This window comes from Sminthopsis crassicaudata, chromosome 1 (assembly GCF_048593235.1).
Source record: "Sminthopsis crassicaudata isolate SCR6 chromosome 1, ASM4859323v1, whole genome shotgun sequence".
NCBI lineage: Eukaryota > Metazoa > Chordata > Mammalia > Dasyuromorphia > Dasyuridae > Sminthopsis > Sminthopsis crassicaudata.
The window spans coordinates 448,669,278-448,685,713 of NC_133617.1; the positions used below are offsets into that span (position 1 = coordinate 448,669,278).

The following is a 16,436-nucleotide window of genomic DNA, read 5'->3' on the forward strand; positions in this document are numbered from 1 at the left end:
ACCTTTTCATATGAGTAGAAATAGCTTCAATTTCATCATCTGAGAATTGTCTGTTCATATCCTTTGACCATTTATCAATTGGAGAATGACTTAATTTCTTATAAATTAAAGAAAATTCTCTATGTATTTTGGAAATGAGGCATTTTTCAGAACCTTTTAATTATCATATCTTAAAGAAGAAGAAGAAGATTCTATGAGGCAGAGGTAAGGAGGAACTACCTTGGGGGATAGCCTTACAAAGTGAAAGAGATGGAAAATGGGGTATCATATGTAAGGAACAGAGAGAAAACTAATATGGCAAGGTTACAAAATATAGGAAGGGGAGTAATGATCAATGGAGCTGGAAAGTTATGTTGGGGTCAGATCATATAGGGCTTTAAAAACTCAACAGAAGAGTTCATATTTTATCCTAAAGACAATAAGAACTCAATGGAATTGGCAATATTAGGTGAAATCTGTGCTTGAGGAAAATGAGTGTGGCAACAATGTATATTGTACACTAACGTAAAGAGACTTCTGCGGTGTGGAGGCAAATTAGAAGGCTGTTGAAACAATTCAAGTGAGAAATTATGAGGTCCTGGATGAAGATGATGAACAAGGGACCCTGAAACTCTCTTAAACTCCTTGAAGGAGAGATTCTCCTTGAACCCTGTGTCTGTGGGACCACGCCTAAGGGAAGCAAGATAAACAGCTTCATTCTGTTATCTTGGTGGGACTAGTTGAAGCATTCAATTCCAAGATTTTCTACCCCTATTATTGGCTCAACTACTTCCAGTAAGTGGTCTCATCTAGGCCTGGGGACAGTGACAGCATTGAAGAAATCAGTTGAAACTTGTGACTGTACTCAGATTTCCTTATAAAAACTGCAACTTGGAACTCACTTCTTTGAAGAGGACCTGACATGCTATGCCATGCTGTGCTATGCTAGGTTCTGCCATGCTATGCCAAGAAAACCTCTGCCTGCTGGGATAATACTCTCTTCCAGTGCTACTCTCTCTTTTTCCTCACCTATTTCCATAATGATACTTTATGTCTCTCCGTTGGGATTTCTCTAGACTTTACTTCTCTGTCAGACTTTGCCAGTAAGGAACTCAGCCTTTATATATATATATATATATATATATATATATATATATATATATATATATATATATATATATATATATCCAGACAGTTATTTTGCTGCACAAGAAAAATAGGACTTTGAAAATGTAAAATTAACCTGAGAAGGAAATCAAAATGATTTGGTATCATTTAACCCAGCAGTGCCATTCCCAAAGAAATCATAAAGAAGGGAAAAGGATCCACATGTACAAAAATGTTTTAGCAGCTCTTTTTGTGTTAGCAAAAAGTTGGAAAATGAGTAAATGCCCATCAATTAGGAAATGGCTGAACAAGTTGTAGTATATGAAGGTAGTGGAATATTATTGGTCTGTAAAAAGTGATGATCAAGCTTATTTTAGAAAGGCCTGGAGAGATTTACATGAACTGATGCTGAGCAAAACAAGCAGAACCAGGAATACAATGTACACAAGAACAGCAAGAATGTGCGATGATCAATTATAAAAGCCTTGGTTCTTCTCAGTGGTTTAGTGATTCAAAGTAATTCTAATAGAATTTGGACAGAAAATATCATTTGCATCTAGAAAAAGAGCTAAGGAGACTGAATGTAAATTAACACATGCTATGTTCACTTCTTATTCTGTTTTGTTTTTTTTTTTAATCTCTCCCATGGTTTTTCCCTTTTGCTCTGATTTTTCTCTCCCAACATGATTCATAAAGCAATGTGTATTAAAAATAATTAATTAATTTAAAAAAACAAAAACAAAAAATCAAAAACATATTGTAGGATTCTGGTTTTTAATCCAGTCTGCTATCCGCTTCTGTTTTAGGGAGAGTAAGTTCATCCCATTCACATTCACAGTTAAAATGACTAACTCTTGTATTACCTGCCATCTTATTTTCCCCAAGTTATACTTTGCCTTTCTGTCCTAACCAGTGTTTAGCTTCTGACAACCACCTTTCTCAATCTGTCTTCCCTTTTTATAGCCTCTCCCCCTTTTTTATTTCTTTCTCCTTTTTCTCTTCTCCTTTCTATTAGTCTCCTTTTTCCTGTCCCCTTTCTCCTCCTACTTCCCTACAGGATGAGATAATTTTCTACATCAAAATATGTCTGATATTCTCTCTTTGAACCAAATCCAATGAAATAAGGTTCACACAATGTTCATCCTCCTCCTATCTTTTCCTCAACTGTAATAGGTCTTTTTTGCCTCTTCATGTGATGTAATTTACCCATTTTACCTCCCCTTTCTTCTTCTTCCAGTACAATCTCTTTTCCATCTATAGTTTCTTTTTTATACCATCATAGTAAAATCAAATTATACCTACACCCTTTAAGTATACCCCTAACATAGCTACTATTCTCAAAAGTTAACTGTATCATCTTCCCATATAGGGTTGTAAACATTTTAACCTTTAAAAACATTTTTTCTTCCCTTTTTACTTTCTTATGTTTCTCTTGAGTTCTGTATTTGAAGGTCAAATTTTCTGTTCAGATCTAGTTTTTGCATGAAAAAAAAAAAAGAAAATCCTCTGTTCTGTTGAATGTACATCTTTTTTCCAGAAAAATAATGCAAATTAAGCATTAATTAAATTAATTAATTAAGCAAAATTAATGCCGGATATTTGATTCTTGCCTGCAGTCCAAGCTCCTTTGCCCTTCAAAATATTATTTTGATCCTTTAAAGTGGAAGCTGCTAGGTCCTGGGTAGTCTTGATTGTGGCTCCTCTATATTTGAATTGTTTCTTTCTGGATGCTTTGCAATATTTTTTTTCCCTTTATTTGATAATTCTGGAATTTAATTATAATATTCTTTGGAGTTTTCATTTTGGGGTCTCTTTCAGGAGGTGATTGATGGATTCTTTTTTTCTTTTTATTTATTTATTTTTTTGGCATTTATTTATTTATTTATTTATTTTATAGCTTTTTATTTACAAGATAGATGGGTAATTTTTCAGTATTGACCCTTGCAAAACCTTCTGTTCCAACTTTCCCCCTCCTTCTTGCCACTCCCTCCCCTAGATGGCAGGTAGACCAATACATGTTAAATATGTTAATGTGTATGTTAAATACAATATATGTATACATATCCATACAGTTATTTTGCTGCACAAGAAGAATCGGACTTTGAAATAATGTAAAATTAACCTGAGAAGGAAATAAAAAATGCAAGCGGACAAAAACAGAGGGATTGGAAATGTTATGTAGTGGTTCACACTCATTTTCCATAGTTCTTTCAGTGGGTGTAGATGGTTCTATTCATTATTGAACAAATGGAACTGATTTGGTTTATCTCATTATTGAAGAGAGCCACGTCCATCAGAATTGATCATCATATAGTATTGTTGTTGAAGTATAATGATCTCCTGATCCTGCTCATTTCACTCAGCATCAGTTCATGTAAGTCTCTCCAGGCCTTTCTGAAATCCTCCTGCTGGCCATTTCTTACAGAACAATAATATTCCATAACATTCATATACCACAATTTACCCAACTATTTTCCAATTGATAGGCATCTCAATTTCCAATTTCTAGCCACTGCAAAGAGGGCTGCCACAAACATTTTTGCACATCAGGTCCCCTTACCTCCTTTAAGATTTCTTTGGGATATTTACCTTGATAACTTTTTGAGCAAAGTTCTGTTAGGATTACTAGGTGAGAACTCAGGTTGTCTGGATAGTGACAAGGTGAGAACTCAGGTTGACTTGATAGAAGGAGCAAGCTCATTGGCTGAAGTGGTTCTTCCCAGAAGCCCTTGCATTATCCCACGCCCATTCTCTGGGAGAATAAAAGAGAGGACACCCAGAGATAGAAGAAGACTCTGCATTGCATCAGGCTTGACGGGGCTCTCTGCAGGAAGGGAAGTCACTTCTCTGGACAAGAGTTAACAGCAACTGCCTGGAGACAACGGTTCGTTACAGGAAGAAGAATCTGTCGGAGAGATTTGAGTAGAAGACACAGGAGATCTCTTCCCAGAGAGTGATCCGGCAGCTTCTAGAGACGACAGCTCGCTACAAATCCCTATTTTTTCAAATAATTTATATAACATTGGAGTTAATTGTTCTTTAAATGTTTGGTAGAATTCACATGTAAATCCATCTGGTCCTGGGGATTTTTTCTTAGGGAGTTGGTTAATAGCTTGTTCTATTTCTTTTTCTAAAATAGGACTGTTTAACCAATTTACTACTTCTTCTGTTAATCTAGGCAAGCTATATTTTTGAAGTTATTCTTCCATTTCATTTAAGTTATCCAATTTATTGGCATAAAGTTAGCCAAAGTAACTCCTAATTATTGCTCTAATTTCCACTTCATTAGTAACGAGTTCTCCCTTTTCATTTTTAAGACTAACAATTTGGTTTTCCTCTTTCCTTTTTTTAATCAGATTTACTAAGGGTTTATCTATTTTATTGTTTTTCTCATAGAACCAACTCTTAGTTTTATTAATTAATTCAATAGTTTTTTTACTTTCAATTTTATTAATCTCTCCTTTTATTTTTAGAATTTCAAGTTTCGTGTTTGTCTGGGAGGGTTTAATTTGTTCCTTTTCTAGCACTTTTAATTGTAAGCATAATTCCTTCACCTTCTATTTTTCTATCTTATGCAAGTAGGCCTCTAGAGATATAAAATTTCCCCTTATTACTGCTTTGGCTGCATCCCACACATTTTGGTATGATGTCTCATTATTGTCATTTTCTTGGGTGAAGTTATTAATTATGTCTATGATTTGCTCTTTCACCCAATCATTCTTTAGTATGAGATTATTTAGTTTCCAATTATTTTTGGTCTATTTTCCCCTGGCTTTTTATTAATTGTAATTTTCATTGCATTGTGATCTCTAAAGGATGCATTTACTATTTCTGCCTTACTACATTTGCTTTTGAGGTTTTTATGTCCTAATATATGGTCAATTTTTGTATAGGTTCCATGAACTGCTGAGAAGAAAGTATATTCCTTTCTGTCTCCATTTAGTTTTCTCCAAAGATCTATCATATCTAACTTTTCTAGTATTTTATTTACCTCTTTAACTTCTTTATTATTTATTTTGTGGTTTGATTTATCTAATTCTGAGCGTGCAAGGTTGAGATCTCCCATTATTATAGTTTTGCTGTCTATTTCTTCTTGCAGTTCTCTTAATTTCTCTTTTAACAATTTAGATGCTACACTCTTTTTTTCATCATATTTTTCAGGGAGTCCAATTATTTTCAGATTGTCTCTCCTGGATCTATTTTCCAGGTCTGTTGTCTTCCCAAGAAGGTACTTGATGTTTTTTTCCATTGTTTCATTTTTCTGGTTTTGCTTGACTGATTCTTGGTGTCTCCTCAAGGCATTCAATTCTACTTGTTCAATTCTGATTTTCAGTGATGTATTTTTTCACTCATTTTTAAAATATATTTTTGTAATTGTCCAATTGAGTTTTTGAGTTTTTTTCTTCTATGGAATTTTTTTTTCCATTTCTCCAATTTTATTTTTTTAGAGAGCTGTTTTCTTTTTCCAACTCACTAATTTTGTTTTTCAATGATTTGATTTCTTTATCCACTCTGTCTTTAAACATGTGGGATGACTTCTCCAGACTCTCTTGCCAAGCTTCCCTTTCCTTTTCCCATTTATCTTCTAGCTCTCTTGTGAGAACCTTTTTGATTTCTTCTATGAGAGTTTTATGTATTGAGGAGCAGATCATATTCCCATTTGGGGATTCCTCTGGAGACAGTCTGCTTTTAGTCTCCTCAGGGTTTGAAGTCTACTCTCTATCCATATAGATGCTGTCAATGGTTAGAGCCCTTTTAAATTTTTTTGTTCATTTTGTCAGAGCAGAATCAAAGCAAACAAACTGACAAGAAAAACAAATGAAGTTTGCTTTTTTTTGGGGGGGGGGTGATTGGGCTGGATGGTGTTACCGGGCTTCTTCTACAGACTGTGGGAGACAGCAGCAAGGTACTAACAGGACAGCAATGGCTGTGCTGCGTCTGGGCTCTGAGGCTTTGAGGCTCTAAGAACATGCTGAGTCACTCCAAGTGGGGGTGGGGGTGGCCAGGTCAGGAGAGACACTAGATTTGGGGGGTTTTATTCTTTACCTCCTGTGTTTACAGCTTCTCTGCTGATCCTGGATTGCTGCCAAGATAGAATATCCACACTGGGGTAAAGGTCTTTTTGCAGAAATGGCAGAGATAGCACCCCTTCTTCCTCGGGTCTTCACAGTGTGAGCTGCCTTGCTCTTGCTACTTGCCATCCCCTGTGCCTGATCTGGTCGTTCCCTGCCCCCGAGCAAAAACAGACCTTTTCTGGCGAATTTCAAGGATGTCTTCTGTTGGTAATTATTTGTGGATTTTTTTTCCAGTCAAGCATTAATTCTGAGGCTTATCTTGAAATAAATTCTGAGAGAAAACGTGGAGCTTAAGCAGATGTGTGCCTCCTTTCTGCCATTTTGGCTGGAAGTCCCCCTGATCATTATTTCTGTAGCTGCATTTTCTCCAATAGTTCTTGTGACAGCTGTTTGCAAATGTCCACAAAATCCACAAAGGGTTCATTGGAACCTTGTTCTCTTTTTGTGAAGGCTTCCCCCCTGATCTTTCCCTGGTAGGGAACCCCAAGCTTTTGTTGTAGCAGCAACAATTTGTTCATAAGCTGTTATGGGGTAATTAATCTGTTCTGAATTCTTTGCATACTGACTTTCACCTGGTAGTTGGTCAAAAGTGATTTGTATGTTAACTCCAGTTTGCTTATTGCGTTGGGCTTGAATCCTACATAATTCATGATACTCTGAAAGCCACAAAAAGTTTTGTCCAGGTTCTAAACATGTTCTTGCTATTGATTTCCAATCACTAGGAGTTAGGATTTCATAAGCCAAATTGCCTAGTAACATCTTAACATAAGATGATGTAGCCCCATAAAGAGTACAATCCTTTTTTGCAAATCCTTAATTTTTTCCATATCAAAAGGAGTTTATCTTCTCCTTTGTTTACCTGAAGAGTCAAGCTCTTCAATCACAGGGTATACATTTATAAAATCAGATACATACTGTCCTTCATTTTTTGCCTTAACCAATGCTTTTTGTAATCTTGTCATAGGCTGCTTCATAGGAGGTGCTAATTGTGTTACAGCCTAATACAATATTAAATAGTAATGGTGATAGTAAGCTTGACGATACCGCAGCGCCAAGGAGCCTCGGTGGGCCACGGATAGCCAGGCCTCCGGCGGGGGGGTTTTGGGGGTCGGGGCCCACGCCGTTCGTGCAGAGGGCCGTTCGCGCTGGGGGCTGGAGAGCGGCCCGCAAAGGTGGGCCACCTCTCACCCGGAGCGCAGCGCATGTTCGTGGGGCACCTGGTGCTAAATCATTTGTAGACGACCTGCTTCTGGGTGTATTATCCTGGTGTATTATCCTGGGGATAATTTTCTGTAGTCTTTTTGCTAATATTTTATTTAAGATTTTAGCATCAATATTCATTAGGGAGATTGGTCTATAATTTTCTTTCTCTGTTTTCAGCCTACCTGGTTTAGGTATCAGTACTATGTCTGTGTCATAAAAGGAATTTGCTAGGAGTCCTTCATTTCCTATTTTCTCAAATAGTTAATATAACATTGGAGTTGATTGTTCTTTAAATGTTTGGTAGAATTCACATGTAAATCCATCTGGTCCTGGGGATTTTTTCTTAGGGAGTTGGTTAATAGCTTGTTCTATTTCTTTTTCTGAAATGGGACTATTTAGACTATTTACTTCTGTTAATCTGACTTTATTTTTGTGGCAAGTATTTTGTAATTTTGTTAATCTGGGCAAGCTATATTTTTGAAGGTATTCTTCCATTTCATTTAAGTTATCGATTTTATTGGCATAAAGTTGGGCAAATAAATAAAAATAGCAATCTAGTGTTTGACAAACCCAAAGATCCCAACTTTGGGGATAAGAATTCATTATTTGACAAAAACTGTTGGGAAAACTGGAAATTAGTATGGCAGAAACTAGGCATGGACCCACATTTAACACCACATAGTAGGATAAGATCAAAATGGGTCCATGATCTAGGCATAAAGAATGATATTATTATAAATAAATTAGACGAACATAGGATAGTTTACCTCTCAGACTTGTGGAGGAGGAAGGAATTTGTGACCAAAGGAGAACTAGAGAACATTATTGATCACAAAATAGAAAATTTTGATTACATCAAATTAAAAAGCTTTTGTACAAACAAAACTAATGCAAACAAGATTAGAAGGGAAGTAACAAATTGGGAAAACATTTTTATAGTTAAAGGTTCTGATAAAGGCCTCATCTCCAAAATATACAGAGAACTGACTCTAATTTATAAGAAATCAACCCATTCTCCAATTGATAAATGGTCAAAGAATATGAACAGACAGTTTTCAGATGATGAAATTGAAACTATTTCCACTCATATGAAAGTGTTCCAAATCACTATTGATCAGAGAAATGTAAATTAAGACAACTCTGAGATATGGGATGAAGGAGAAAGCTATGAAACTTAGGCACTGCATAAAGAAACCCCAATAAATGGCTTTGCGAAGGCTATAATTTAGATTTCAGACACTGATAGGGAGAATAAACATGTCACTGAAAATCCCTAAACCCCATGTTTTCTCCTAATATGCCAAGCATATAATATAATTGATAAAGGAAATAAGATTCACTTGGACAGGCTTTATAATGTATAATTATTTGTATCTTGATTTCAATGTGCTATTGGCGAGGGTAAACTTGCTCATCTGTATAAATCTTATTGCCATATATAATGATCTCCTGGTTCTGCTCATTTCATTTAGCATCAGTTCATACAAGTCTTTCTAGGCCTCTCTAAAATCATCCTGCTGATCATTTCTTATAGAACAATATTCAGAACTTATTCAGCCATTCTACAACTGATGGGCAGTTTCCAGTTTCTTGCCACTACATAAAGGGCTATGATTTTTAATAGTTTGTTCAGGCATATTTCTGGAATTAGATATAAATGGGCTGGTTCATTTCTGAGATTTTTCTTCTATCATCCAAAATGATGTTTTTCAGTCATTGCTCCTTTTGTAGACCATAAACTCCATTGCCAGTTTCTTGCTGGTAACAGGTGCTTGATAAAATGTTAACTGAATTGAATCAGTGGCGTTAGCCAATCCCTTGGGAAACATGAGATGTTAAGTCAATAGGGTCAATAAGCTAGAACCAACAACATACCTGAACTATGACCCAGAATTTCTGAGAGTAAAATTAATGATTGTGGTTTTTCTATTAGATTTGAAATTAAACTTATCCCAGCTCAGTTGCTCCAAAGTAAAGCAGGGAAAAACAATTATAACAGTGCCCTTTGGTCAGGACCTGAGTTCAAATCTGGTCTCAGACACTTAAACACTTTCTTGCTGTGTGACCCTGGGCAAGTCACTTAACCCCAGTTGTCTCAGCAAAAAAAAAAACAAAAGTACCTACTAACTATATGGTAAATTAATTTCTAACTTCTAAGAGCCCTTATTTTGTTTAAACATTTTAACAGGGTAAAAATAAAAATAACTTCCAGAAATATCTCATTAAATTTTTGAAAAAAAAATGCAGAATATCTGGTCTCAATGGATAAAAATATCCTAGAATGTTACCCCTAAAAATACACAAATATTTATATGAAATACCTTTCTTTAAAATTTAGCTCCAAAAATTTAGTTCCATTTAGTTCCATATGGAACCAAATGTATTCTTATAAACATTTTAATGTTTTTATACCTAAAACATGAAAGATTTAATCTGTTTGAAGAATAGTTTACTGTTCTTATTCTTGAAGTTTTCAAATAAACTTGAATTTAATGAAACTAGGTCAAAATGACCCTCCTTTGTTCACACACAGTGAAAAGTCTGATGTAATCACTGAAACAATGACAAAAGAAAGAGCAGGAATACAATAAGTGTTCTTCAGTAAAGGGATGATCAACTACTCAAAATAATACTCTACCAAGAACTGCCCCCAAAAAGATCCTTTAGAAGAGGAATTGGGATATGGTTGTGGAGAGCAATCAGACAACTGTGAATTAACCTATGGATGAACACAAAGTTCTACAAAACTGAAGCAAGTGTTGGAAGACAAACCTAAAAGAACAAACTCATAAATAAAATCTATTACTAGATGCCTAAAGACCCAAATAATAAAAAACAAACAAACAAAAAAGATAAAATAGGCAATGTATTCTCTCCCCAAATTTATTAGGGAATTTTTTATTTAAAATACTACATGTAACATAATTTTGCTAAATTGATTTTGAAGCACATGGCCAAAATTACTTACCATAAGTAAGAATAATAATGAAAACACTGATAGAGGGCTTTTGGGTTTGCAAAATGCTTTTAAAATATCTCATTTTATTTTTTTACAACCCTGACAGATAGTTGCTATTATTATCTATTTTAGCAGATAAAGAAACTGATATGGACAGAAATAACTTGCTCAGTGAAATAAGTACAGCTCATACAGCTAGTAAAAGTCTGAGATTAGATTTGAACTCAAGGTCATCTTAACTTTAGGTCCAGTGTTCTATCCATTTTGTCACCTAGCTCCCTTCTAAAACCAGAAAAACATTTCTGAAGAATATACATATAGATTACAGTAAGCTATGGTCCTGACTCATCTCATCTACAAAATTATAAGGATTTAAAATCAAGTACCACATTTTATTCACTTAGCATTGGCATCACCTAGCAATAGATCAAATATTTAATTAATCAGTTTTATGAATCAATATTGTACAACATGCTCCTACTCTTTAAAATGGTATACTACCTATTTCTGGTATACTTAGATTTTATTTAGATCCATGATCCCATTAATCTGTTGCCTCTTCCACTGGAACAGATTATAACCTTTTCACAAATTCTTTTCTTGAATAATTTTTGTCTGTCTTTCTGTAAATCAGAGGGGAACTGGGTGGCACAGTAGGTAAAGCCCAGATTCTGGAATGAGAAAGACTCATCCACCTGAGTTTAAATCTAGCCTCAAACACTTGCTAGCTATGTGATCCTGGCCAAGTCACTTAAACCCTGTTTGCCTCTTCTATAAAATAAACTGAAAAGGAAAATGGCAAACTCTAGTATCTTTTACCAAGAAATCTCCAAATGAGATCATGAAAACCAGACATGACTGAAACAACTGAACAACATCTATAAATCATTCCTCCCTTTGGGTTCTTTTAACATTTCCAAGAATTTAATAGTACCAGTGGCTGGAACATGGAGCTTGTTCCAAGACACTATGTTCAGGGATCCACTTTTTCCCCAGGGTGAGTCTCTGGCCTAACACCCTGCACCAAAGCCACCTCAGTGATTTCCTAGGATTCAGAAAAATTGAATTTAACTCAGGCACCAGAATTCCAAGTCATAGTTCACTTCCAAGTATATTAGTTATCTAGATGTTCTTTCCTATTTTCACTAAACGAATGGCCTCAAATATATCTTTTATGATACTTTTCTGTGTAAATTACACCTGTCACATAATTTTTTTTTTCTATTACCTTTGGGACAACCTACATTTTTTATTCTTCTGAAATTGATGCAGTATTAGTGGTAGAGAACTGGGGTGTGAAAATCTCTTCTGGCCAAAGAATTCACAAACCCAAAATCTGAATGTGGCAAGAAAAGGGATTTTTATTGGCACTGAGAAGCCAGTTTTGCTAGGAAAACAGACTTCTTAGTGATAAAAGGTCCTGTCAGGAAAAATGGCAAAGGTTAACATTGAGAAGAGGGCATCTTCATAGCATTATCGAACTTTGGACATCTCCAGAGATTTGGGGTTCAAAATTGTCTTTTTATAAGAAATCTGAGACTGGGGCTTCTATTCAATGCCCCCAGGCCTAAATTTCCATTTGAAAAGAGAGTACTTATCTTGGAATTTCAAGCCATTCAATAGGAATATCAGGCCCAGATCTCCAACTGAATGAGACTACTTAAGGTTGAGCTACTGGGAGTGGTCATGGGCTAATCTTCAACTTAATAGAGGGTGCAGCTACTCAATAGAGAGCACAGCTAGTCTCCACCAAGATTTCCAACAGAATGAAACCACTTAACTGCCCTGAAGAGTGGGTCTTTGTCAGAGGAGAGTTTCAGAATTCATCCCCATTGCTTCTCCACAAAAGTCAAGGGGGACAGTTTCAGGCTTCACCCCCGTCAAAAACATGGCACTCCAAAATTTATAGCCATAATCTGTCACCCAAAGATATTATTGTTCAAAAAGTAATTTTTGTATCAATGAACCTTTTAGGATTATTGAAGAACCTGTATTAATTCCCAAATATAATCCATTTTGATCTCCTTTTATTTGATTTTGGATCCAGATCATTGTACAGCAACAGCACCTGGTCAGATTGTACATGCTAATTCCACGTTTTCAATAAATCGATATGCATTTTTTGTCCAATTTGTTTTTCCAGAACAAGTAATTAAACCAAGCTCTCTCAAATGACAATGGACTTCATGGGGGAGGGAGGAAATTTGTAGTATTATAGGGCAAGAGGCAGAGTTTAGTGAGTATTAATTTCAACATTTATTAATTAAAAGAATAAGATCATCTCTAATGCACTTAAAATCTCTAAAGAGGATTCATAGAAGATCATAAACAAAAACTACATGAATGAAAAAGTGAAGAAAAAATACCCACACCAATGAAAATACAGACCTGTTTAACTATCAAAGTCTCTATAAATTATGTACCACATACAATTAACTAGGAGTAAGAGTACCTAAAAAGTAGAATAAGATCCTTGGAGGAATTAAAACTAAAATTCTATGGCACTAGCTACTCAAGAAGAAATAAATAAAACTTCAGTGCTGACAAGTGCTGTGACCTATTTAATTGCTATTGTTTTTTAAGTAAAAAAAAAAAAAAAAAAAAAAAAAGGAATATTTGACATAACTAATCCTATTTTCATGAATAAGTAAGACTATATTATTTTGCCTTTGTTAGCACTAACAGGGTCCTGGCTGTGGTTAACAGAGAAAGCCTGAAGTACTGCTAAAACTACTTCCTGAGGCAAGTAGGGAAGGATCAGCTACACCCTGTGGGTAATTCCACCTTACTTCATCTAATCAGAAAGTTGTTATAATGTCAAATTCTGCTCTCCCCAGGTTAAATTTACCCTATAAATCTCTCCATGGCCCACTCTATCTTTGCTGAATCTTTTTTGGTTTAGTTCACCAACATTCTGCATCAGAATATCTTTCTTCCCACCTCTCCCCATGCTTCTTGGAGTCTTTCATCCTTTTGTAGCTATCTAATTCTTTGGATGCTAAATGCCTTTTAGCATTTAGCCTGTCAGTCAATGATATATTCCCACCTCATGTAGTACTAATTTTCTCTTAGTTAATTGTGAATTCCACTGGGGACCTTGTCTTTTCCAGTACTAATTGCTAACCCCTTTTCTTGCTAACTATAAGTTTTCCCAAATCACTTTCATATTTACTCCTCCTGGTATTTATTTTATCTCTTTATTTTGTCTGTAACTTCTCATAAATAAAAGAACCTTTTGGCAAGGAGTTCTTTAGACGTGAATTGCTACCAAATCCCATCATTTGGTGCCAACTGCCAGACCTTAATCTCATCAGCACCACTCATTTTTTGAGAAGGAAATTTAACATTTTTGATGTTCACTTTATATCAGAACTGACTTCTTTTTAACAGTACATTTTAACCCTGTTAACAGTTTTTTAAATCACAACATACCAAAAGTATCATCGGCCTTTTCCACGTTGTTAGTCCTATGATTCCAGAAAGGATCACCTGCAAAAGTAAACATGGATATGAATTTTTCTTTCAACAAAACAGTTCCTATAATCTTTGAGATGCATTGAAAGAGACTGTAAAACTTAAAAATTCTCTAATATAAAAAGTGTTGACACTACTGCTTATTACAAAAAATCTGAGCCCTGGAAAACACTACCTTGACAATGTAAAGTATGCTATTTCACAAAATGCTATCTCCATTACTCCACAATAGCCTTGTTAATTGGGTATCTTTCCTTTTTAAGCCAACTAGAACTACACAGATAGAAATAGTTTCATTCTTCGCAAGGTTTTTGTTTTTGGTTTGTTTTTTTTTTTTTTATATTAGTCTTCAGCAAAGATATCATAGGCTCATTGATTTAGATATGGATAGAGGCTCTCTATTCCAGCTCTCTGTTTTTACAGATCAGGAAATTGAGGCTGAGAGAGGTTGTGACTTGGCCAGAATTATAAAGGTAGTATGTGTATGTTGGACCCAAGTGTTTTTGACCCCAAATCCATCACTCCTATTTTTCCACACTGCCTCTTAGGGAAGGGAACAGTGGGAGCAGGATGAAGCAGGGTTAAATGGAAATGATTTTATGCTGTATTCTTTGGGGAAAAAATTCAATATTTCAATTAAGAAGAATCTAATTCGAAAGTCACAGTATTACTTCAATAAAACACAAGCTCAAAACTCAGGAAAAGGAGCCAGAGAATTTTTTTTTTCCTAAAACCTCAAACTAGAATCTACCTTGTGGATATTATAATTCTAACCAGTTGGCCAATGAATCATAATGGAAATAGTTATTCTGCCCCTTGGATACATTCCAGTCACTGTTCTAAACCCATTACCATTGTACAATGACTTATGAGCCGCTTGCTGTAGGTTTTTTTAATTCACATATGCTTTTTCTTATCAAATCCGACAAGTTCAGTAATTCACAATTACCATTTACTAATAATAAACTTTTTGGGGAGTTTTTTCCCCCAGAAAAATTAAATATTCAACAAGTCAAAAACACCCAAGAAAGTTTACTACACTATACATCTTCACAGATTAGGAGTAAATTTTACCACATCATTAAATGGGACTTGACTAGTCAAAGAACTCTTAAGAATAAAATGCCAGAGCCATAAGCATATAAGATACCAAAAAAGAAAGAAAAGAGCAGGGACAGAGCTTTTAAAAAATTTTAAGAGCTTTTAAGTTTTTATAAAACATGTAAGTTTTAGGAAACTTGTATACGTACTCCAGGAATTTATTAACCAGCTTAAATTTTTAAACAACATATAGAAACTAGGACAAGATAATAGAGAATGAAGACAAAAGTATAATGTGGCCCTATAAGAAGTGTTAGCAAAGCCAAAACTCAAGACAAACAGAGTTGGTGATGAATACTAAGGACAACAAAAAAGGGTTTGTTTGTTTGTTTGTTTTCCAGTCATTTTGGGGACTAAAGGAATACCAAAGAAGGAATTGGACCTGTAATCCAATTAAATGAGACAATGATAATGTACCATGGAGAAAAGCCATACCCATTCAAATCTAATTTTGCTTCTCTTTTTACCAGGGAGAATTAGCTTCATAAAAAGAACAGAACAAAAAAATACACACTGACTAAAAGCATACACATGAAATCACTAAAAAGACCAATTCTAAATAACTAAAACAATTAAGGATGATCCTAGAGGACAGATAATGAAACATTAGCTTCCACTTCACAGAAAAATGAGGAAATAGTAGAGAATGATCAATCTTTTATTTTTATAAATTTGAAATTGAAAAAAATCATTTATTTATATAGTTGAGAAATGAGGCCTTTATCAGAGAAACTTGCTTTGAAAATGTTTTCATTGCTAAGTGTATTTCCTCTCATTCTATTTCCCTCCTTTTAATTCTATTCACTCTCTCCTTTCAACATATCAAAAATGTTTTGTTTCTGACTACTGCCCTCCCCAAATCCATCTTCCCTTTTATCATGATTTATTCCCTTTCCCATATATACTTTCCTGTAGAGCAAGGTAGATTTTTATGTCTAAAGTGTGTGTATGGTATTAATGAGGGACTACTAGGACAGTATGTTGTATACATTGTCAGATAAAATAGTTGTGTTGTTATTTTCGCCTAAAAGATTTTAATTGTAATAATGAAAGGTTAATCTGAGGAGAAGGGTCAATGTTTGTTTTTTTTTTCCTTTTCCAAATTGTAGTAACATGCATGAATGCATGAATACAAAAGTATCAATAAAAAGCTTTTTTTTCTCTTTTTTTCCCATCTTGAGGGGATTGAGGTTAAGTGATTTACCCAGAGTCATCCAGTCAATAAGTGTTAAGTGTCTGAAGCCACATTTGAACTCAGATCCTCCTGACTTCAAGTTGGTGCTCTGTGCCACCTAGCTGTCCCCAAAGTATTTTAAAATAAAATGTTCCTCCCTCAAAAATAAGATACAACACAAAACACACAAGACAAATTTAAACTTGATGTCAAGAAAAATTTCCTAACAATTAGAGTTGCCAAATCAGTGGGTTCTCTATCATTTGGGACAAAGGCACAAATATTTTGGGAAATGTTGCAAAAGGGACTCCCCTTGGGTACAGAATGGACTAGCAGACATATCCTCTGCGAAAGTGAGAGAACA

General features: G+C 35.0%; 1 protein-coding gene across 2 annotated transcripts in view; it reads right to left on the bottom strand.

Annotated features, from left to right (window-relative positions):
• ENTREP1 (endosomal transmembrane epsin interactor 1) overlaps nt 1-16,436 on the bottom strand; it is a 118,549-nt gene that overhangs the window by 80,746 nt on the left and 21,367 nt on the right. For both annotated transcript variants that reach the window (XM_074280727.1, XM_074280726.1), the window contains exon 2: nt 13,756-13,812. In XM_074280727.1, the coding sequence (XP_074136828.1) occupies nt 13,756-13,812 (57 nt within the window). The remainder of the gene's footprint in view (nt 1-13,755; nt 13,813-16,436) is intronic.